We start from the raw sequence: 24803 nt of genomic DNA on the forward strand, positions 1-24803 counted from the left end.
AATGATTGGGAGATTTATTTCTACATTGATTCTATTGTGTTTCAGTCTATCAAGGCAGAAGTGGTGATTCACCTTCCAGCATTCCAAGTTTCCCCTCTCAGCTCATCGGAACTGAAAACAACAAAATTGTAAGTCAGCAAATCCAAATATGACTTGGAATATCATGTGTGTGTATTGTATTTTGCAGTTTTAGCTTACTGTTAGGAAAAGGTTGAGGTTATTTCGTAGCCTTGGTGTTGGCATTATTGGAATTGTACATAAAATAATAAGTGTTTGTCACACAAACCACTCAGGATATATTCATGAAACTTGGTACACATGAAATATATACATCAGTTTAATATTGGGCAGATTGTTCAGAACATTGTTAAATTTTTCGAGGTGATTAACAACATCATCATTAACTTTTAAACATGAAATATTTGGCGATGTTCATATATTTAAATATGAACAAGTGCAACTGAAATAGTTGTCTCAGATATTTATATTAGAAATACAGCAGATCACAATTGACAACATGATGTTAACAATGTTGTTAACTTCAGCAAAGCTCTGAATAATTGGCCCATTATGTGTAATACATAATGATATCTACTATAATTTTTTGTGCATTTGTGAATGTTAATAGTTAATAATAGTGAGGGAAAAAATTATTGCTAATTTCAATGGTTTAACTCCATGACATCACCAGACTATCAAATCATTTTTGGGAAATAACCATTTTGTATGTTGTTTTATCTTCATTTTCAATTATTTTCTTATTGCCGGATAATTTTATGTTCATAGTAACTTAGTTGTTCAGACTTTCTCTGTGAATGAGATGTGGTTTTTGTGTATTGATTGATACCACAATGTAGGAAATGCTTCCTTAAAATGTCAATTCATATTGAAGAACATTATCATGAATATAGGCTATTTTTATCAGAAGGAATATAGAATGATATTACCAGGAAAGAAAATGGGGAAAAAATGAATATTGTTTTATAAACTGGGTAGTGCAGATTTAAAGAATATTAATGACACTGATCAGTTTCATGTATTTCCAACTAACATGACCACTAATATGACCTTGCTTTGCTCTTGTATTCATGATATTATACATTTAAAGAAATGTAAATATAAAGGAAGATTATACAATATTTTTGGTGTAACTAACGGACTATAAAATAGCAAAAAAACTAATAATTAACAAAAATGAAATAGAAATATGAATCTTTTTATCAAGTATATTATTTCATAATTATTTATGTATGTTGCAAAAGACAGAACCGTTATTTACATGTAACTTAAATCTCTGGAAATTACTCACTTTTGTGGAAAAGCGACTTAAAGAAATGGACTAGTAGCTGTATCATCTTGTATCATCAGATCTTTTGAATGGCAGACGAAAGGTCAACGACGAACAATAGTTTTCTACGATGAAAGAAGCTGAATATATAATGTCATGATTCTTTTGAATTGTTATCATATTTTTAGCTGTTTTTGAAGGAATAAAGTTGAAGTATTGACATATTCGTGGTGTTGTTTGCCGTAACACTTTAACTGTTAAAGGTTTTTGAATTTACATGACGCTGGACCAGCCCCTGATATAAATATTCATAAATGTTAAACCATTAGAGAGATTAACTTAAGTCACGTGATACCACTGGACATATAAATGCATATGGATTAGTGTTCAATTTTCATTTTTCTTTTGATATACAAAGTAGGTAATTATGGAGAGCGGTCAAGATTGGATTATGTGCCGTGTCAATTACATTTACTTACACATGCTGTCAGAGACAATAGGCTTATGTATAACTTGCATTAATAGATGTTGAGTTATGCCCCTTTGTCAACTAAAAAAAATACTACACAAATAAATGGTGAAATTTGCTCTGTGACGCTGTTGTTATCATATCTTTATAGATTTTTAGATGACTTGATTACACTCAAATATTGTATAATCCACTGATATTTGGGCATTTTTACAGAAAAAATACAACACATTTGAGCATTGACAATTGCTCTGTGACCCTCTCGTTATCATAATTTACAAGGTTTATTTGGATTTTAATCTTAACCTTGATAACACTCAAATATTGTATAATCTACCTTTATTAGGGCATTGATTTTATTGAGATAACACTCTGTTTCTTTCTAAACATTCTTCTTTGTTTTTTATTTCGTTCAGTGAGAACTGGTAAGGTTTCTATGTTGTTATCTAAACAGTTACTTTACATTGTCACAACCGCTAAAACATTGTTTATTTTTGTGTTGTACATTCATTTTGTTCATTTTTGCCACATTTTATACTGTTCATCCTCTAACTACCACATGGTACAGTTCTATTTTGTTAAAATATGGTGGATATAATCACTTTGTAAAACTTCTGATCAAGATTATTTTGGGCTCATTTTTTAATTTTTCTTAATTCATTATTATCTTAATATCATTTGCTTCCCAAATGCTGCGACCATGTTTACAAACAGTCTCTTGAAAGTCTAAGTCCAGACTCAGACTCAGAAATACACAAAGAATTACATGTCTGTTTTCATTTGTTTTCCAAAAATAAATGTCATCTTCAAATAATAAAAACATTCATAGAATTTCATCCTAAATTCTCAACTAAAAGGGAAGTTAAAATGAAATGAAGATTTGCAGTTTTGCCACTTGAGTCTAAACTCAGACTTGAGATTGTTCATAATCATGGTAGCCCCAGGCCCCAATATCACAAAAATACTTAAGTCAAATCTCAATCTCAACTCGTTATTCGATATTACAGTACGTCATTATTAAAAAATACTAATGTTTTACTATTTTTAAAAGCACATTCTCAAATGCATTATGTTGATAAACATAATTGATCAATATTCTAAAAAAACAAAACATTTCTACAGCACCAAATGTACTTGAGTAAAACTCAAAAATAATAAATTGGACTCAAGTACAATTTTTGCTCTCAATTTTTTTTTATAAAAATTATTGTCCAAATTTTTTATCAACATACCGGTAATGAATGGGAGAATGTGATTTTGAAAAGTGTAAAACATTTACAATTTTGAATCATATGATGCTGTAATTTGATAAAAAAATATGAGACTGAGATTGAGATTTGACTTACCGGTAAGTATTTTCGTGATATTGGGGCCTGATCTTTGACGATTTGTTTGATGCAATAAAAGGTTGAAATGATATTTTGGAACCCAATTGCTACTAATTATATTGGAGTGATATGACAATTTTATTTTAATATAATTGTAGTACTATAATATATCTTCATCACAATTTGCAGCGCGTTCAAGATCCACAACTCCGGGACAAGTTTCTGTTTTGCCTCGGACAGACGGGAGGACATGAGCAAGTGAGTTTTATGGGCTATTGTGAAATGTACATGTGAACCACAAGACAAGAAGCAGGCATGTGTATTTTTTAACATTTTTTAAATTTCAGTTTGTTGCATCAGATCAAATATTTTATTCATGAAAAGAATTGCATTTTTTTTAATTGTACCATGGACTTAAAAACATATGGCTCACCATTGCTGGCCATTTCTTTTTTTATTTCAAACATTCTTCACTTGCACACAGTAATAAAATGCTCTTTTAAAAGAAGTAGGATAACTTTTGCATAAGTATTGTCACATAAATGGCCTATTGTGTACTTAGAAATTATGACTTTTTTAGCTCACCTGAGCACAAAGTGATTTAAAGTTCAACTGTCACATACTGTAGGTAAAGTTATTATAATATTTAAAATTGTTTAAAAAAATAAATGAAGCAAAAGAAACTTATGAATATCAGAATCACTGAACTTTACATGTTGGTCTCCATGAGGGTAAAGTGGTGCTACCAAAGCAGGGGATGGTGCAGCACCCTTCTAAAATTGCCTAACTAATTTACTATTGTCATTCAGGTGGATGAACAAGATGGGACTAGCAGCCATCGCCTACACCAAAAAGCCAGATCCTGCCAAATATGGGAACCCAGGTATGTCTGTGTTAAATCCCCCCCCCCCCCACACACACACTTTTTCTTACTTAACTGATTAAAAAATATAATGGGTTGCTTTTGGTTGTAAATTTCTCTTGTTAGTATTGACACTCAAGTTTGCTTCCATTTCGAAGCCAGGAGAACCCTTAATAGAAAAACTAACAATCCAATTTTGGTTCTGCGGCAGTGTGTTTCGCCACCTTTGATCCCCATCGGGAGCTTAAAGCACCCCCTATCCCCTCGCGAAAATGGTTTAAGTCCTTTAGCTGACAACTCATTGACTTCCCTGGTGTTGGCATACTAGTGAGAAACATGTTTTACCTGTGGTTGTAGTTATAAAACTCATACATGTAAATATTTATAACTGCATACAGTCAAAACTCGCTATGTCAAACTCTGTTATCTTGATGTTCTGGTTATGTGAACTTTGTTTCGACTTGTTTGGTTTAGTTTCACACTTTTTGTACTTCGTTTATATTGAATGTTCGTTAACTCGAAGTATTTCCTGAGGTCTCAACGACTTTAACATAGCCAGTTTTGACTGTACTTATATTTTTTAGGCTTAGCAATGCATTTTTTCCATGTGCTGTCGTAGATGTCTTAAGCCTTGCAATACAATAGTGACTTTGTATAATGCAGGACATGTTTATTTGCAGACTACAGTGAGAGTGACACTGATGACACCGGGTCACGTGAGCCCAGCCCCCAGAACTCACCCTCCCAAACCCGGGCAGCATTTACACAGAAAAGTATGTCTTTGCTTAAGTTATGGGGCTAGTAGGTTACCCGTTATTGTATATACGGGGCAAAGGAAACCATATCGGGTGAGGGAGCAACATTGAACCCGAATATTGTTTCCTGCGCCCCATGTATCCCATATCGAGCCACCTACCAACCCAGTAATGTATATATCACATTGATAACCTGTTTCTGGAATTGGAAAACAAACGCCATTTTGGTACGATATAATTCAGTGACCAAATATGAAAACAGAGACCCATGGCATTGCAGCATTCCTGTTGGAGGCCTGATTCAATAAGTGCCGATATTGTATATACAGGGCAAATGAAACCATATCAGGTGAGAGAAAGCTTGAAACCAAATATGGTTTCCTGTGCCACTTATATTCCATATCTGGTCACTGATACGTTTATATCAAATCGACAACCTGTTAACATTGATCAATTTATGGAAAATGTTTCAATTATTATTTTGAATTGGAAAAAAGACACCATTTTGGTAGGCTATAACTAAGTGACTGAATATGGAATAAATATGGGGTGACCAGTTGTCCAGTTCTGGACCGATGGCTTCTTGTCATTCATGTTCGAGATGTGATTTATTCACTTCTTAACATTCTTGAATTTAATTGTGTTCTATAATTTATGTATGGGGATATCACACTGGATACAATCTTCCTTTATGGAGAGGGAATAGAATAGTGGGTTTTGATTTAGCTTTACAAATTAAGAATATCTTTCATGATTTAATGATATAATATCCAATAGCTCAATTGGTAATACTGTTAACTGTGTGGCTGAGATAGTCTTGAGGTTGTAGGTTTGAGCCTACTACAATAAAATGCCATTTTTTGCTTGACTATTCGAAGAATATAGAGAGCTATACTACTCACCCAAGCCTCGGCGTTGGCGTCACCTCTTGGTTTAGGTTTTGCATGCAAGCACACATAGGTTAATATCTCAGCAACTACTTGAGGTATTGCATTGAGACTTTATACAATGGTACTCAACCATCCAACTTACTTAATTAACCAAGTGAGATAACTCTTGTTTGCATTTAATGCAAATAATTGCCCTTTATTATTTGACTTAGAAATTCTGGTAAAGGTTTTTGCGTGTAAGCACACATAGGTTAATATCTCAGCAACTACTCTAGGTATTGCATTGAGACTTAATACAATGGTAGTCAACCATCCAACCTACTTAATTAATCAAGTTGGATAACTCTAGTTTGCATAAAATTCAAAAAATGGCCCCTTTTTTTATTTGACATAGAAATTCTAGTGAAGGTTTTGCATATAACCACTTTTAAGTCAATACCTCAGCGAATACATCATGTATGGCATTGAAACTTTACACACAGGCTCCCAACCATTTAATCTTCTGCATTTAATCAAGTAAGATAACTCTATCTTTCATATTATATAATTTTTGCCCCTTTATTATGAGACTTAGAAATTCTGGTTAAGGTCTTGCATGTTAGCACACATAGGATAATATCTCAGCAACTACTTGATGTATTGCATTGAGACTTTATACAATGGTATTCAATTACCCAAACGTAATTGAATAACCAAGTTAGATAACTGTATTTTGCAAATAATGGCCCTTTATTATTAGTCTTAAAAATTCTGGTTAAAATTTTCCATGACACCACATTTATATTAATATCTCAGCGCATCATGTATTGCATTGAAGTCTAATCTAACAGTGATCCATGCATGTTTCGCCAAAACTTTTCAATCCTTACACTGAAAAGCGGGGGAATAGTCAAGCACGCTGTCTCTGTGGCTGCTCTTGTTCACTAACAAATCAGTTGTAAGAAACACTTCTTATATCGTGCCCCCTATCCTGATCATAATATTAACATCTTTATTTTGAAAAGGTAAAAGAAATTTATGGCATAATTACAAAGAAAACTAAAATAGCATCATATTTACAATGTGGCCTTCTGTGAACAAAATCATGTATGTCAATAATAAATGATTAAAACATAAGCATAATAACATCATATTTTAATAACAGCTAAAATGGATAGGATTTTTTCCTGTTTATAATGCAACAAAATTAAGTACAATTTATTTCATACACTCATTAAACTCACCGACATACAATCATTAAAGGCGTCCAAATAACTTAGCATTAACCTAATGCAACTTAAAAACTATGATTTAAGAAAAGTATTTATTACAGAGTCATCCCTGACCATGCCTTATAATGTTACACAAAACAATCTCGACATCACATTACAAATAACACTTTGCATCATATCCCTCTAACTGATTATTTCAGAGTCCTCCCTAAGCATGCCTCAGCCTGAGGTCCGGGCCAGTCAGGAGGACCTGTCTGTGATGATAAGGAAGCAATCACAGCGTGCCCAAAACCTCTTTGGCGAGGATAAGAACAAGCAACGACGGAGGACGATGTCTCGAGACTATGAAAAACTAGTCACGCCAGAGGTCATAGCGTATAAGAAGAGACAGGCACTGGAAAGAACCTTGAAGGTAGGGTGGCTTTTTGGTGTAGATTACTTTCACAAGGTTTTTATTTTGTTTTGTTTTATTCATGTCATAATGTACAAATTAATTTGACTGAACACTGGTGTAAAACAGCCAATACTGATCAACAAAGCTATGATGTTCCATGAGTGTATGCGTTATAATACATGCCATATCCCCCTGGTGGGGGAGAAATCCTTCAGAATTCCAACCAATCCCCCAGACAGGAGATCAATATCCCCTGGAATTAAAAAATTAAATACTCATTAAGATTACTGTATTTAGTCCTACATAATAAATTCTGATATTGGCTTAATTTCGGTGAGTAAAAATACCCTGGTCCCTTATCAAAATCCCCGGGAATTCAGACCAAAATCTCCTGAGCCTCTCAGTAATATGGCATGTATGTATAATAGGGTTCATTCTATGTTTATTCAGGCACTGTTTGCTCTTAATAAAGGGGCCAAAACGTTTTTGGGCCCAATTGAACTGTGGCAAGAACAGCAGGTTCACAACAGCCAATTTTCATGAATACACCTATGAAGTTTCATGTGTGTTGACCAAATATGTTTGAACGTTAGGGGCATTGAATATTGGCTTTAAATTACAGCGCTCTTGTTAAACTGGTGCAGGTAGTTTCATCAATGATGTATTCATCTTTAGGCCATACCAAATTTTTTCTATGTTTAATGTCTGCGGGTTGATAAGTTGTGGCTTCCTGTTAAAAAATATGAACAATTTATATGATCAATGAGCTTGCCGAATATTTTTAATTTCCTTTTACTATAATTCCGACTTTAACTAAGCACAAACAACATGGTTAATACTTTTTACTAGTAAACTTGGCATTTCATATCAGAAAATGATGCTATCTTTGTGATACCCATGATCAACACACTTAACTAAGTTTTACTAATTTTGCATAGGAAATATATGAACAATTGAGAATGGTACAGAATGGACTAAGAATGCATTGGTGTCTATTTTCTACATAGAATATCACTCATTTAGTAATAGATCTTCATTTTGTTTTGTTTTTGTTTTGTTTTTTCAGGATAGCTAGATAGGTTTATTACTAAGAGTTGAAGCTTTACATGTTTGTTTCTTTAAAGTCCAAAAACACTTGTGAATGTTAATATTTGACAAATTATACCAAAGCAAAAGTAGTGAGCTTAGCTTAATCATGTTATAAGGGACTTTAGATGTTTTGAAAAATTTGGGCCAGTACTGGCTCCTTGCTCTGACATGGACTCGAGAGTGAATCTATAAGCTTTCAGCTTTCACCACTATGAGCTCAAAGAAATTAAAATAAACCTTTAGAAAACCCTCTAGTAAATGATCTGTAAAATTAAAGCCTTTGAAATATGATTTACCACTTACATAATTTTTCATAATCATTTCTGTGTATTTCAGGCGAGAGAGAGGGAACTTGAACAGTTGGAGCAAATGTTGTCCTGTACATCCCGGGAGAACCTCCACACATTGAAACGTACAATGAAGAAGAGATTGGAAACTGACTCGGACTGATCCGCGAACATTCCTTTATTGTGAACTTACCTGACTTTTTTGTAACATCAATGTGGTAACCCTATTATGAGTAAGGATCATATTAGTGACAAGTTTTACATTAAAATCCTGCATGGGATGAAAACATGGAAGGAAATTAAGTCGGAGTTATCCGCAAACATTGTGAACCTGACTTGGCATCAGCCATTATATTACTGGTCGTGTGGTGCACGAAGCCTTGGATGACATTTACATGGAAATACTTCCATTATGAGCATAATGGTTTCAATTACTATGGTGTAGATGGACGTTCTAATTGTGAGCTTAGCATCATTATGTTGTTTACGTTTTCAGTTATGATCATTGATTAGGATATTTACATAGATGCCTATGTTCTATATTTAGAAAGTGAAAACATTTATTAAGGAGATCTTGCGTAAATCAACAAATTAAACCATTGACATGGTAGTTGTGAACTTAGCATAGTCGTGTTTGTCAAGTTTTGAGGTATGATCATAGATTATTGACATGGATGTCTATGTTCAATATTTGTGGTAACATTCATTAAGAAGAACATATGTAAATCAACGAAATTTTAACCATTGATATGGTATTTTTTAACTTAGCATAACTTAGATCACCGCATTTTGAGTTATGATAGAAAATTATGATATTTACATGGATGTCTTTGTTCTATATTTAGAAAGTGGTAACATTCATTCAGGAGATCTTATGTAAATCAACAAATTTTAACTATTGCCATGGTAGTTGTGAACTTAGTATAATTGTGTTTGTTGCGTTTAGAGTTATGATCGTAGATTATGGTATTTACATGGAAGTGGTTACATTGATTAAGGAGATCTTGCATAAGTCAACAAATTTTAACCATTGACATGCTATTTGTGAACGTAGCATAATTGGGATCGCCTCATTTTAAGTTATGATCGAAAATTATGATATTTACATGGACGTCTATGTTCCATGTTAAGAAAGTGGTAACATTCATGAAGAAGAGCGATTGTTAATCAACAAATTTAACCATTGACATGGTAATTGTGAACTTTAATAGCATAATAGAGTTCGTCACGTTTTGATCGTAGATTACGATATGTACATGGACGTCTTAGTTCTATGTTCTATATTTAGAAAGTGGTTACATTCAGATCTAATGTAAATCAACAAATTTTTATTATTTTCATGGTATTTGTGAACTTAGCATAATTTTGTTTGTCGCACTTCGAGTTATGATCGTAGATTATGGTATTTACATGGACTTTGATGTTCTTTAATTAGACAGTGCTTTCATTCATTAAGGAGAGCATAAAATTATGTCAATCAACAAATTTTAACCATTCACATGGTAATCATGAAAATTAATAGCATAATTGTGTTTGTTGTGTTTCAAGTCATGATCGTTTATGGCGATATTTACATGGCAGTCTACGTATATCTGGAAGGTGGTAACAGTGATTATAATTGGGTAGATTGTGAGTGATTCTACAAATACAGGAAAACACAATGAAAGTGTGTTTTAGGGAATATAAGGAATATACATCATATAAATGTGTGTTAATATTTTGATGAAGTCGTTGAATGTGCATATGTACATGTGCTTGAATATTCCATACAGGAATGGCTTTAAAACATAAACTTGCCAGTCTGAAACGGCTCATTGTGAGGACAAAGTGCAATATATCAATAACCTGTATATTTAGGCTCATGTAGTGGATATTGAATTTTGTATGTCTAATTCTATTGTTAAAGTTAAATGTATTTGTCAAAGTATTTTATTGTTCTGTTATTCACTAGATCTATGGCTCTCTAATTACATTTATTATAATTATGATGATGGCATCTTTAATATTTGATTTATTTTCTTATCATGATATCTCAATATAATCATATTTAAGTGTAGAAATAGAGGATTATTCTTTATTCAAGTGTATGACAGCAAATTAGCAATATATTTCACCAACTGAGCACTAAAAGCTATCATTTACAGTGTTCAAGGGATGAACTATAAATGTTTAGTAGTAAAACATTTTTAGTATTAAAATTTTGTTTATGTGAAAATATTGAGAATTATTAATAAAAAAGAACAGAGTGACCCAAATGTACTTTGCATCTATACTATTCTATCAAGTTTTAGCCAGATTTTAAAAAGGGCAGGGTGCTGCAAAAAGGGCTGATATTAATTTTCTGATACTAGGATTACAGCTAAAGAGTTATAAAAGGGTGCTGCACCCTGTCCTTTTTTGGTAGCACACTTCTGTCTTCATGGAGACCAGCATGGCACCCCTTCTTCCTGCATAGAATTATTAAAGGCTGTGAAATATTTCTCTCATTTTTATTAAAAACTTCTAATAAGATTATAAACACATGCAAACTTTACCTATTTGGCAGGTGAAACCTAATGGTACTGCAATTAAAAGCAATTCCTAACATTCATGTTTTAGTTTCCACAGCCCAATACAATGTGCCCTTTTTAACCTTAGCACACTGTCCCTTTTCTGCAGCACACTGTCCCTTTTCTACAGCACCCTGTACTTTCTCTGCAGCCCCCTGTCCATTTTCTGCAGCACCTTGTCCTTTATAAAACCTGGCTGAAAACCTGGAAACCATATCTTAAATGATTTTGATTGGTTCTACCATATGAGGATCTGCTTCTGTAATTTTAAGAACTTTTATAAAATGTATAAGCCATAAAATGGTAAACCCTTGAAGCAGATGCATGTTATTTGTTATGTTGTTAAAGTGTTACACTTGAGATATTGTTAGTTGTGTACATAATAATTTTATATCTCAGCATTTAATTTGTTATTCCTTATTTTGATATAATGTAAAATAAAAAATCAAGCTTTATAAACTGTGTTTTCCTCTTGTTTCATAAACATTCAGACCATGTGAACATTATAAGTATAGATAAGTCCCATAATGCTGGGCCTGTATTCATAAAAAAATCTTAAGTCGTTTCCTTAAATAAGTAATTTGCCTTAGCTAAGTATCTCCCCAATTTCCATAAATTTAATGTAATATATGCAATAAATACTTTCATGTCCATAAATTTAATGTAATATACGCAATAAATACTGTTCATGTCAAAAACACGTGTATTTCTTTAAATTTCATTTTGTTAGCTTTAGGAAGTCAGCTTAGTTAAGAAATTTGTTTAACGAATACCGGCCCAGTTCTGTTAAATATGGTCTGTTATAAAAAGATATTGATTTCTTATTCTAAATGCAAAAGAAGCAGGGACGTCCCCAACTCATAATGACACTACTGCAACCAGAGGTGACTTCAGCAGGCCAAGTGCTATTCCAGAGTACCACATAAAAGCCATGACCGGATTTAATAAATTAATAAAAATACAACAGATTAATCAATAGAAAAAGAGCAAAATGTTAAGCCCTGCCTCTAGAAAGTCCATGTGTTTTATCCTAATGCCAGAATATCTTATGCAATGTCACGTTGTCCGTCAGGCCTGCAAACAATTGCTTGTGAACACAATACAGTCTTCAGTTTTAATTGTATCTTAATCAAACTAATTCAGTAGTTAGATATCCAAAAGAGCTCCGTTCCTTTCAAAACCAGCCAGATCAGCCCATGCATGACTGGGGCACGGCCTTTAAAATGCTCCAGTATTAAGGGAAACAGCTCTTTGACATGAGAGTCGTGTATTATTGCAATAGGTTTTTTACCTTTGCTTGAAAGCAGAAATTTCTAAGGGAGACAACTTTTTACAGCAAGTTGTTTATTATTGTAGTACTTGCCCTTCGTGAAATTGTCTAACTTTGAATGACCAAAAAAAATCATGCTCGTATAGTATACTAGGCTCTCGTGGGGTTCTTGTTCACAGTTCATTTTAGATGAATTTTTTCTATGCAACTTAAATCAAAATAGCATTTACTCTGAGGCAGCAATATTCAAACCAATGGGGCTTTTGGTTAAATTTTAAATAATTGACCAATAGAAAATGAAGGAATAGGTTAAACCCAGCCTCCAGAATATCCATTTGGTTTTAACAGTTCATTTTGAATGCCAATTTTTTTAATGCAACTGCTGAATGAAAATGGTGCTCTCCACTAAAGAGATTTACTAAGCTGACAAATAACATAATGTCATAAATTGGTGTGCAAATTGTAACAAAATAAAAACAACACTGGAAATATTTATTGTAAAGAGTAATTTATTCATAACTGCAAAATCCAAGACGTGATCTTAGATTTCAAATGTACCTCTCATGTTCTCAATCTTTCCCGATTTCATTGTTTCAATGGTTCTATCTACCTATGTATTTTACCAATCAATCTTCATAAGTAAGCGTTGAAAACTTGATATTTTATACATCACAATAATGTTCTTATCTATTTCAAAATCCATTTAAATCATAGTAGATCCCTTAACATATTCAAATTGTATCCCTTATATACCGAGTGTTATCATAATTGATCTACGTTATGTTAAAATTGAATACAATTTATCGATTTTTAAGAAAATTCTGGAGTTATAAGCCTGATGCGTAATTTAGAATTGATGGTAAATACATAATAAAACGGAGCAAATCACTTTGGAAAAACAACTGATCTTTATACATGTTCAAGTGATGGAACTATACCACTTAAGAATGGTTTTATGACCGCCGTAAAATGAAAGGACTAATATAAGTAACACGCTAAAATGCTTTAAATGAAATTTTATATCACAGACATGTTTAAATATTAAAACAGTTGAACAAAATAATACTCCCTAATAGTTTGACATAAGAATGAACATCCTCAGTTTTCATAATGCTGTTAAACTTTTTATCTTTATAGCTCTTATATTTATTTTAAAATACAACAATGAAGGAAGGATTCTAAAAAAGAAAAAAGAACAAAAAAACAGCATGCGAACAATTCTGATAATAGATCTTCTTTCCTGACCAGTATTAAATCCAAATTTATTGCATAAAAAACCATGATATCTCGTTTTAAAGTTGTCTACGAACTACGTTTGGCTTTTTTGATGAACAATACTATTGGTACACATGTATCAATATTTTGTGTATGAATCGAATCTATAATGTAAAACAAAAAATGCAAGCAACGCCAGAAAGGGCAGTCTATATGATTGTAAAATTGTACTTTTTAGTAACAGTAATAGATAATATCTCATAAATAGTACAAACATATATCTCATATACTTCACACTGTTCAACAAAGTCAACTTTCATGCACTTATGTATTTACACAAAAAATGACAAATTCTTTAAATAGTGAAACAATAAAAACATGTGAATGTCAAAAATAAAAATCGCAGTGACACTAAAATACCTTTAATAAATTAGTACACCTTAGAAATAATGGCTTCAATAAGTTCCTTATTTTTTTTATATTACTTTATATTTATAGAATTTTGGAACAACCCGATAAAGGCACGTATATATGGTTTCAAGGTTTAAACTTTAAACAAAATGTTTAATATACTGCATCTTCTTTTGTATTTTTTTCCATTTCTCTGAGAATGTTTTATATCTCTGCTCAGCAATTTCAAAATAAAAAAAATTATATAATAGCATTTCCTTATATTTTTTATTGAGAAAAAAGGTGATTCAATACTCAAAATTTTAAAAAAGTTGTTGCAGAGATTTGTTCACAAGATTTCTTCACAAGTCTATTTAAACTTCTATGAGTCCAATGAAAGATTAAGGAAACACTGTGTGTTCATCAGTTCAGCATGCATGATTCATATGTGGGAACCATGTATTTAATGTTTATAAAAGCGTCTTCTCCTCCGTGGCGCTCGAAGGCTTCCAAAGTCTCCTGGATGAGGTCTCCAATGTTTTCTCTCTTCTGCTGGCTGTAGTCGATGCCGTCACCGGAATTGCCTGAAAGATAGCAAGCGAAAGAGGCCATAAATGATTCAGTAATAAACTTCATGAGGATGAAAGTGGCTACAGGGGGAACATTCTATTGGCCATTCATTAAGGACACAGTACTGGTTTCAGAGTTGAGAGTGATTTATATCACCTTTAGCTGTTTTAGCAATCAAGCTAACGTAAATGAGTATTAATTAAATAACTGCTTAAGTAATAGCAAGTTGATGTTGATGCCTGGCCAAATGACATAGTTGATGGCATATGTCTCAAGATTTGATCCCTCAAGGTTGTGCCATCTTTCAAAGACTGGCTTTTAATTTCCACTGATAATAGGAAGTGTATAGGACATTATCAATTATTTTGGGTAGGTACATTAATGAAAGTTGACTGTTTTTGTTAATAGTGAAAAAAGGCATTAGTTCTGTGAAAGGATATTATACATCTGAATAAAAAAATGTAAGAAACCCAATACAATGTTTAAAAATAATGAATAAAGAAATAATACTGAAGAAATATTTTATGATTTAAACTAGTATATTAGTTCTTATGAAAATAAAGTTGAAATAGGATTTATTAGTAATAAGAATAACTTTAATTCACTTACGGTTCTTGTTCTTAAAGATGTTTAGAATGGGAAGAATTTGTCTGTAGTAAGGTACTAGGGCTTCTCCGACCATATCTGCTGACACAACCAAATGCTGAAGGACTTTGAGCGTTGTGCAGACAACCAGGGCATGTCTTGTGTTCAAGGCATCTGAAATGGCAACAACAAATTAGAAAAATGTGGCATATATTCAAAAAAGACTACTGACAGTCATTTAATTCATCTATAACTGAAGGTATATTATTTATAGCTAGCCTATTGTATGGAAATGAGTCTTTCTGTAAGATAATATTGGCTTTTATTTAAACTTTGAATCAAAACTTACATATAGGCACTGGACTTTAAAAATAAGTTTGTTTAATTATTCATACAAATCTAGTAGTTTCAAATTAACATGAGTCTGAACGTATGGGGATAACCCTATCCCTTGACTCAATATATTCTTTTGAAAAACAAATTAGGTAATTATTGATGGCATTTTAAACCTGATTTAGCGTCATGTCAATTGACTGCTAGTTGCAGAATTATTTTTTTTCAGAAAATATATACATTTACAAGAACAGTAACTTTCGTGTAAAGCAATGATAGGAAATAAACATGCACTTACTTTTAATTGGAATGATAAGCTGAGGAATGACTGGCAGGATTTTGGAACCTCCATGCTCCAACATGTCATGTACACCTTGTCTGGCAAAGAACTCGTAGGGGTGCGAAATTTCACAGAGTCCATCAAAAAACAGAGGAAGGTAGTGGTGGTAGTCTAGTTTCTCAATCTCAACCTGTGAAAATAAATTTATCAAATGATATTTAAAACAAAAGTGGATTTAACATTTACCTTGATGGCATCCAATCAAACCTTCCCACCACATGTTCAACATTGATAGTGCTTTTTAAATTTAATTTTCTTTCAATAGATTTTTAGAATTATTGAGGAAGATGATACTCGAATCTTGCATTACCTTCCATGCAATTTTGTTTCCTTTTGTGTCATGTTCGAGTGCAATTGGGAAGTCACCTCTCTCGTAAAACTTCCTGAATGATGTTGGTTTAGCGAGTCTTGGTGCGAATGCTCCAGCTTTTGGAGGGCTTTCCACCTAAATGAGAAACAGCAGTTAAAACAAAAGTAAACTTGTAAGGAGAGAAAATATAATGGCACAACATGGGTGCCTCATAGCATAATGCTGGTGTTTCTGCAGTCAAGAATTGGAGTCTATCTATCTAAAATATGTTGGTATGAGCCAGTTGGCCGGTTTGCCCAGTCTATAGAGCCCATTCTAGTGTACAATGTACCAGTTGTCAAGGATTCCCTGTACCAGGTAGACTTTTTCTCCCCGGTTTATTTTACTTAAAATATATGGGCAAATACATAATAGGTAGATGCTAGTGGTGTTGGAATTGTCTTCTATTACCTAACTTATTGATGTGATACCCTTTTGGCTGCTATACCTTGGTTACTGAATTGTTATTAGGTTGAATGCAAATAATTAATACTAAGTGTCCAAACATAAGAATGTTCTTTTGGCAGGAAAGGTTTTAAAAGGCTTCTTTGTTAATAATAGACATTCAATATCTTATTTTATTATTTCCAGTGCATTGTTCATGATGTTGAAAAGGTTACAGTATAAAGAGTATTAATTTCATCAATTGAATTTATGTTTTCATGTTGTTAAACTAGGTCAGAATAAAAAATCTGTGTTCAAAATTGTATGAGCAGTTGTAAATATGAAAGGGAATAAAATAAATTATCTTAAAATCCTTTTACCATGAAAAATAACTAAGATCTTACCTTTGCATCCTTCATTTGAGCTTGGATGGTAAAAGCTTTTTTGTCTTCGTGCGATTTCATCTTGGAATATCCACACCCCTTCGTCTGAAGCTTTGGCTGAACTAGCGCTGCCATTTTTTTATACACTAGTGTTTAATCACGAAACTTGTTTATAAATCTAAGGAAAAGTCAGACAAAATGACTTATATTTGATGAAAAATGTAAACAACATTAAATTCAACACTTGTTTGTGTAGTCAAGCAACCAAGATCTACAATTGCCCGGATGAATGTAAACGGTTTCCGTTGTCAAGAGAAACACTTCCGGATTAACCCACAATGCAATTGTTGAAAGCGCTTACTGATTTAGATGACCTTTCATGTGAAGTAAACAAAAATGGCATTTTCCCTGTCATGTGGAAGACAGCTGTGCAAAATATTTTTGAGGCCACAATGTTACACAAAACCGTGTTCAATAAACTTCAGTTTGAATGTTAAGCAATACCCCATAACAGGTAAATTTGTGTAAAGTTTCTGAAAACTTTATCATGGTTGAAACGCGCTTGTTATTCTTGGTTACAATCTACCATTATAAAAAAGCCATAACATTAAGTCAATAATTTACCTTGAAGATGATGGCATTCAAACAAGAAATTAATGAAACAGATATATTAAAAAAAGCTTTGTTGCCATTTTGTTTTGTTCGAACTCTTAAAATTTGTGAATTTGTCTGAAAATGCCCCCATCAAAATAATTAAAAGGAATGGTTGCATGTATCCCTCAAGCCTATCGAGTAAAGATGACTTCCTTGCATATGCTTGTTTAGGGACGTGATTTATCTGCAATTTAATGGACTAATGCAGATCTGTTCGCTTCAATCAAGGACCATTCCTGTGAATCTCATAAACTTGAAGAACAAAATGGGGGGGGGGGGAACAAAGTATCTGTGATCCCGTAAATTCTGGTCAGTGCCCGATGTACACCTAGCTTAATTTTGTATGTGTTTTAGAATGTAGTTTAAAAAGCTATAGTCTGAATATTGATTTAGTGATAACTTGAAAACCATAACCCATTTATGACAATAATGTGATGACAAACCCCTTGCCCAAAATCAAAATGGTTAATAATTTTTTGTTTTTAAAAAATTTGCTAAGTTCTAGTAATAGAATTCAGGCTTGTTCATTCAAGTGTATATTTTCAATGGCTGCTGTACTGTATACATGTTACAGAGTTCTGATATGATTAATCAATAATTTAGGTATAACCCACTCATTTTTCTTGCAATTGGGTATTCAGGTTTACAAATTGGGTTGTTGTTTTTTACCCGGTGATTTGAACGCAAATTAGGTAAAAAAGAATACTTGCCAATTTTATTAAATACAAGGATTATATGGAAAATTTCTGAACTCATAAATACATTGATAGGTGCAATTCCCTGGAGAAAAGGGTTAAAAATGGCTACATTATGCCATGATCTGGGAATAAAATTTGAATCCCAGGGAATATGTTAAAGATCTTTTGAGCTAATATCACTTCGCAAGAAGTTCAATACTTTAATTAAATTTTTCAGGCATGACATAGTTATGTTCTTTTTGGTAATTATTTGCAATGGTTTATGATGTAATGTATGTGGTTTAAGCTTCCACTGAGAAGTTGCTATTTTCTTGCAGATGTTGAAGCCCTTTTGAATAAATTGATATTCAGACCCTTGATACCTAACATGATTGGTATAAGTAAACAATCTATATAAACAGACCTTTGATATTTTAGTGATAAGTAAATGTATAATTCTTTTTCAAGCGCCTTGATTATTTCAACATTTATCATCATGACATTATTATTGGTAGAATTTATTTAAAAACACTATGCCAAACATATGCTGTGTTAAAGTGTTGCTACATGAATTTTGTACTGTATCCCGTTATTTTTCCTGTGTTTTTGTTTGCTTGAAATATTTTTTTACTTTGATTTCTGTCGCATTGTTTATAGCCTTATTATTCAAATATGTTGGTAATCTGGAGCGCTGCTTGTAGTTTTGATAGCTAAAGGTGAAGCTTATGCCACTGGGGTGGGAGGACCCAGGTTCAATCTCTGACTGCATCATACCTAAGATGATTATCCATGTAAAAATGGTACCAGTCAGAGTGGCTACCTCATCTGGGACTTGGCAATGAGGAAGTACTGGGAAATTTGAGCACCAGTACTGGCCAAACACAAAAAAATTGTCCTCAGTGGTATTTGATATACACCAAGCTCATTGTAGAACCAAAGAGTAATTCAAATTATTTGGAATAAGAGCTAGTATATTTCACAGTCTCTTGTATCACACTATTTTCGCTCCGCTCTCACTTCAGCAACACTCAAAGGACGCCATTGGAATTAAGTACCTTGTACTTTCATGGGCGATCCTAGATTGCTATATCTGATTGATATATATATTCTTTCATACTATAATTAATGATTTCAGTGAGTGCACTTGCCATGAACAACCCGACTTACATGCAAACAAGAACAAAAAAGAAGTATAAAGAGATATTACATGCAGAACCTTTGAAATTCGACTATGCAGGTAATAAAATTTGCTTTTTGCATCATTTGCTTTATTTTGCTTTTCGCATCATTTGAATAAAGCAAAATTCTCTCTTTAATAAAAGTTGTAAAGCAGTGGTCAAAATTAGCAAAAGCCTGCAGGCTGCACTACCGGTAGTGATTTTTTTTTCGGGCTTCCTCGAATCTGATGTTAGGAGGCTTGTTGATGACTATATAAAAGCTTGCAAGGTCTGGACCTGTGAATTGATTTCTGGGCTTGCTCAGAATCTAAATATAAAATTTGATGTCAATGGGCTTTTAACAATTTTGCCAAGTTAATTGTTAGGATTCAGGCTTGTGTATTCAAAAGCCTTATTTCAATGAATGTAAAATGATAGCATTTCACTACATGTATAATTTTTTAATGTTAAATATTTTTCAGGGGAACTTGAAGAACAGAAACCCTTGGATCCAGAAGAATTTCTCTTCAAGTACCGGGATATTCCTGAAATTCAGCAGTATGAAGATGTTTCATCATATGGTGTATTGTGTAATAGAACTAATGACTGATCTTTTAAATGCTTACCGTTACACATTTTATTAAATATTACAAATCACTTTAATTTTATGCTTGTTGATGGTAACATTAAATACATGCAAGTGGGGGTAACAATGATAACAATAGCAGTGAGAATAATTTACAGTTCATGGTTTTAAAACTCAGTTATTTGACTGGTATTTTCTAAGTTTTAGGTTGTCTGTTTTTCAAAGAATTAGGTTGAGGTATTGTCATAGCCTTGGTGTAGTGTAGTCATTGGCGTTTTTGTGCAAAACTCAAAAGCCATTCAAGATTTTCAAATGAAACTTGGTACATATGTTTCCAGAGACAATCCCCACATGAATAGCAAGGCCCATAACTTTTAATAATGATTTTAATATGTTTTGAGTTATGTCTCCTGTTTGCCTGGAAGAGTGTTGGCATTTGTTACGCAGCTTGCTTGTTTAGTACATGTATAGTGTAGCAGTAGGTTTTGACATTTTATTTTAATTCTTGCTTTATAGCTGTTAATCTTTTTTATCAGGTTACCACCACATGTACAGAAGCTCTTCATGGTGGACTACGCTTCAGGGGTGAGATAATGCATGCAGTATTATATTTATATTGTTGTAAATGTGAATTTCATAACCATTTATAACCTTGTATACAACAGTCAACTAGTTGAAGGCCAAAAAGTCATATATAGTAATGATAAATTTTATGTTGAATGTGGTTTTCTTTTATTAACCTTAATTAGAAGGCTAGTTTTTTGAGTTTCATGTGTTGTCTTTCCATTGATGTAATTGACAGCTGCGGTTAAAAAAAATGGCAAACCCCAAACTACATGTAGGTGGTGGTAAAACTCTTTCAGGGCTTATTAAAAAATCAATTTTTACAATGCTAGACTTGTGTTTAGGTTCCTAGTCCCTTGGGTTCAAGGTCTCTGTACATGTTCAGTCTAAGAAGTTTATGCTGAACTTGCAAATCTTGATAACACTTGTCTTTCATAAGAATTAGGTGGGGTTTGCTAAATGTAACTGTTGCTGTAACTGTTTCTGTAGCCCTACTTTATAAAATACAGAATTTAAGCAAGCCTGTAAAGCATTTTACCAGTGAAGGGCTTGCGGGATTTTGCTTTTTTCAACCAGGGATTATACTACGGTACTTATTTCTATGTATAATATATGATAAACCTGGCCTTTATAATGTTTTTCAGAAAGAAAAGCTAGAACACAGGAACATGGTTATACAGGATAAAATCACGAATATAGCAGGACCTGCAGCTACCTATGAGAGGGAAAGTTAGTGTTTAACATCCATACATGCGCTGTTTTTTCCTTATCACTTTTGGAATTGGGACAGGGCCTTTCTTAATGGGAAAATGTATCATATTACTAACATAAGGAATTCCATTATAGCCTTGGAATGAACAAGAATGGTTAAAAAATTGATAGAAAAGATTTCTATACAAAAATATTTTTGGGCACCCTATTTGTTTATTAAAAAATCAGACATAATGGATATTATATATTAAAAAACTTGTAAACCTGCAATTTGAGCAATTTATTTGCACAACAGACAGTATTAGTAATGCGCCAAATTTCAGCCCAAAATCTTTCTGGAAAAAAACACACTGATATGATAATTGTTTTAAATGTATAATTGTCTTAAGGATTTTGACTTGCTGAAGAGGCACTTTTATTTATTTGTGACAAATGTGCACATAAATTAACAATCAAATTTTATCAGAATTTCTTTTGTGTTAAAAAGAGACAAAAATTTAAAGTATTCCATGTGGAATCATACTAAGGATATGACCATGGCAACTGAGATTATAATTAATTTAATAATGAAATTTTATCATATGAAAAACACAGTTTCTATAAGATATTCATAGGACCCCAATTTTCAGATAGCAGTTATTCTTCTGTTTCAGTTGCTTATCTATCGGTGAAGATTAGGAACCTGATTCCCTACGTCACAAAGACTAGACAAGTATGTAAACATTAACCACTTGGAGTCCATTATATTAAAGGATCTTGTTGTCACTTATTTTTTTAAATCAGTGGGATAAATTGTTTCTTCAACATAAGACCAGTTGTTCAAAACTTCGTTAAAGTTAATAAAGTGTGTTTTCATTGCTCTATGATAATATATCTAACACATATGCAATACTAGCAATAAGTATGTATAAAAGCAAGGTATGTGTAAACAACAATTTTTAACCTGCTAGAAATTTCATTGTTATTATGTCTCTCCCATTCATGTGGAGACATATTGTTTTTGCCCTGTCTGTCAGTCAGTCAGTCTGTACGTCACACTTCGTTTCCGCTCAATAACTATAGAACGCTTAGACCCAGGAACTTCATACTTGGTATGCTGGTTGGTTATGACTAGTAGATGACCCCTATTGATTTTGAGATCAGTAGTACAAAGGTCGCTGTGACCTTGAGGTGAAAAACGATATGTTGGCTGTTACCTCGAGCTTTCAGATGGTTTCTGCTGATTAACTAAAGAATGCTTTCACCTAGGAACTTCAGACTTGGTATGCTAGTTGGTCATGATTAGTTGATGACCATTATTGATTTTGAGATCAGAAGGTTGAAAGGTCAAGAAATGGGCGACCTTGCGGTGAAAAAATGGTTTTTGCTCTATAACTTCAGATGGCTTGCACCCAGGAACTTCATACTTGGTATGCCAGTTCATCATGACTAGTAGATGACCCCTATTGAATTTGAGATTATAAGGTCAAAGGTCACAGTGACCTTGAGGTGAAATAACAGATTCTGCTCAATAACTGAATATCCCTTTGGTCCAGGAACCTCATACTTGGTATGCAAGTTGGTCATGACTAGTAGATGGCCCCTATTGATTTTAAGATCAGTAGGTCAAAGGATCACTGATCCCATGCAGTAAATGTTCACTATTTAATACAGGTGAATTAGCCAAACCATAGGGGAGACGAGCGCTTTTTAAAAAAGCAATCTCTAGTTTTGTCTTTTTTTCAAAGAAAACATGTGAAGTTGTATAAGTGTACAAGAAAATCTTTGGAGTGAACTTTGTCTGACGTCCGCGTGGCTTACACAGGGCATTAATGTATGCCATATGCATGACAAAATATAGTTATCTCAAACATGGTTTCTCTCTTGTGGGTACGAAATGATTATTGCATGAGATGGTAAGTAAGTGCAGCAGGGTAACCAATTTTATTAATTATTCAGACAATTCCAGGGTATAGGGACGTGCATTGACATCTCATTTAGGTGCTTTTGTTAACATACATGTATGCTCTTTCAATTTAAGAACAAGCGACACAAAGCTTACCTGGTTGAGAGGATTGCAAAGAGAAAGAAGATCCTAGGCTACCTACGTCAGCTGGATTACGATCGCTATTTATGGATGCTGAAGGAACTCAAGGTCACGTACGCACAGCCTGACCCGTACGCATATTGGAAAAAGACTGGCTCACGCGTAACGAAGCAAGCAGAACAACGAGAGCATCTGTATAGCACAATGAGGGAAAAGATTAATAAAGTTCAAGCTGAGATTGAAACAAAGAAAAAGGAGTTTCGAAAAGAAAAGGAAATGGTTATGGCTGAAATTGATAAAGATATTGAAGAATATAATCTTAACAAGGAGAAAATTATCGCGGACTATGAAAAGAGGATGATTGAAAAGTCATCCATCAATAAACCTGTTTGTAAGCAGAAAAGAAGGGTCGCGTGGAAGAAATTGCAAACTGCAATTGATGAACAGCACAAACAGAGAAGCAAAGAAAAACGTGTTATATAAAATATTGTTCATGTGTTCAATCATCTTCAATTTAATAAATTTTAAATTTAAACTTCAGTGTGTTACATTGATAGTAATATTTAAACACTTAATTAAATGTTGAACAAATTACGTGTGGCATGATGATCAAATATGAGTCTAAAGGTGCCGAACGTTAATGATCATCCATAAATTGATTTTCATCGAACTTTCTACAATACAAGCATTTCAGTACAGGCATAACATCATATATCTGAGTTTCTTCTAACAATGTTCAAGAAATAATTAATTTTGAGTCAAGTTATCGACATCTCTTAAGGGTTGTTGTCAGTGACAGCAGCCTGCACAAACTCTAGCTTTGGCCATAATTACAACAAGAGGGCCATGATAACACCATATCGCTCAACAGAGTGAAAGCTTTGACCCTAGTGGTAAAATTTGAACAAAATTGGTAGAGGGAAATCATATGATGCTACTTAAGAAATATTAAAGGTCTCGGCCATGTGGTTTGAGATGATTTTCAAAGACTTCCCTATATAACTATATGAAAGTTGTCAACCCTAGGGAGACAGTTTTGTCCCCAGAGGCATAATATCAACAAACTTGGAGGATGACTACTGTATGATGCAAGACTCATAACCTTGGTTTTAAAAAGTGTCGAGATATGAGGCATTCTTGTTCAAGTTTATTCTGCTGCCATTCAATGTTTTGGCCGATTGAAATATAACACAATGAGGTTGACAAAACACTTAAATAATATTTTAATAACAGTACTTAGTATGAACATACATTTTTGTTTCAAATTGGATGATTGATTAAAAAATCATCCAATTTGAAACAAAAATGTATGTTCATACTAAGTACTGTTATTAAAATATTATTTAAGTTTATAATGGTTGTTCCATTATTGATTAGGAAATGTGTCCTACACACTTACAATAATTTTAGGGCTATTCAAGTAAAACATATAACCCACGGGGAGAGGCAATTATTTCAATAGTATATGGGTGGGTGGTGTCTTTTTT

General features: G+C 33.1%; 3 protein-coding genes across 4 annotated transcripts in view; 2 read left to right on the forward strand and 1 right to left on the reverse strand.

The window, feature by feature from the left end:
- The window catches only part of LOC128237217 (uncharacterized), a 55836-nt gene extending 45291 nt beyond the window's left edge, over positions 1-10545 (forward strand). For both annotated transcript variants that reach the window (XM_052952557.1, XM_052952558.1), the window contains 6 exons: positions 46-128; positions 3275-3343; positions 3895-3968; positions 4628-4720; positions 7004-7215; positions 8623-10545. In XM_052952557.1, coding sequence (XP_052808517.1) covers positions 46-128; positions 3275-3343; positions 3895-3968; positions 4628-4720; positions 7004-7215; positions 8623-8736 — 645 coding nt within the window. In that variant the 3' untranslated portion in view covers positions 8737-10545. The remainder of the gene's footprint in view (positions 1-45; positions 129-3274; positions 3344-3894; positions 3969-4627; positions 4721-7003; positions 7216-8622) is intronic.
- A 2336-nt stretch (positions 10546-12881) lies between these two features.
- On the reverse strand, positions 12882-17234 carry LOC128238989 (parkin coregulated gene protein-like). Its single transcript, XM_052955380.1, has 5 exons — positions 16963-17234; positions 16136-16270; positions 15784-15955; positions 15177-15326; positions 12882-14581 (listed from the first exon to the last, which is right to left on the reverse strand). Exons 1-5 carry the CDS (start codon positions 17074-17076, stop codon positions 14421-14423), a joined length of 732 nt encoding a protein of 243 aa, XP_052811340.1. The 5' UTR covers positions 17077-17234; the 3' UTR covers positions 12882-14420.
- Positions 17235-17263: 29 nt separating this feature from the next.
- Positions 17264-23851, forward strand: LOC128238988 (28S ribosomal protein S15, mitochondrial-like). Its single transcript, XM_052955378.1, has 7 exons — positions 17264-17455; positions 19408-19509; positions 19912-19987; positions 20552-20600; positions 21224-21308; positions 21944-22002; positions 23311-23851. Exons 1-7 carry the CDS (start codon positions 17338-17340, stop codon positions 23797-23799), a joined length of 978 nt encoding a protein of 325 aa, XP_052811338.1. The 5' UTR covers positions 17264-17337; the 3' UTR covers positions 23800-23851.
- Positions 23852-24803: the final 952 nt, after the last annotated feature.

This window comes from Mya arenaria, chromosome 6 (assembly GCF_026914265.1).
Source record: "Mya arenaria isolate MELC-2E11 chromosome 6, ASM2691426v1".
In the NCBI taxonomy this organism is placed as follows: domain Eukaryota; kingdom Metazoa; phylum Mollusca; class Bivalvia; order Myida; family Myidae; genus Mya; species Mya arenaria.

Bases quoted from the DNA above. Each gene is read 5' to 3' on its own strand.
- LOC128238989 (XM_052955380.1), bottom strand. From the start codon at position 17,076: ATGGCAGCGCTAGTTCAGCCAAAGCTTCAGACGAAGGGGTGTGGATAT. The intron at 15,956-16,135 runs GTAATGCAAGAT...TTATTTTCACAG, and splicing joins GAAACAAAATTGCATGGAAG to GTTGAGATTGAGAAACTAGA. The intron at 14,582-15,176 runs GTAAGTGAATTA...GCTATCTTTCAG, and splicing joins CATCTTTAAGAACAAGAACC to GCAATTCCGGTGACGGCATC.
- LOC128238988 (XM_052955378.1), top strand. From the start codon at position 17,338: ATGGCATTTTCCCTGTCATGTGGAAGACAGCTGTGCAAAATATTTTTG. The intron at 19,510-19,911 runs GTAATAAAATTT...AATATTTTTCAG, and splicing joins TTTGAAATTCGACTATGCAG to GGGAACTTGAAGAACAGAAA. The intron at 22,003-23,310 runs GTATGTAAACAT...TTTCAATTTAAG, and splicing joins ACGTCACAAAGACTAGACAA to AACAAGCGACACAAAGCTTA.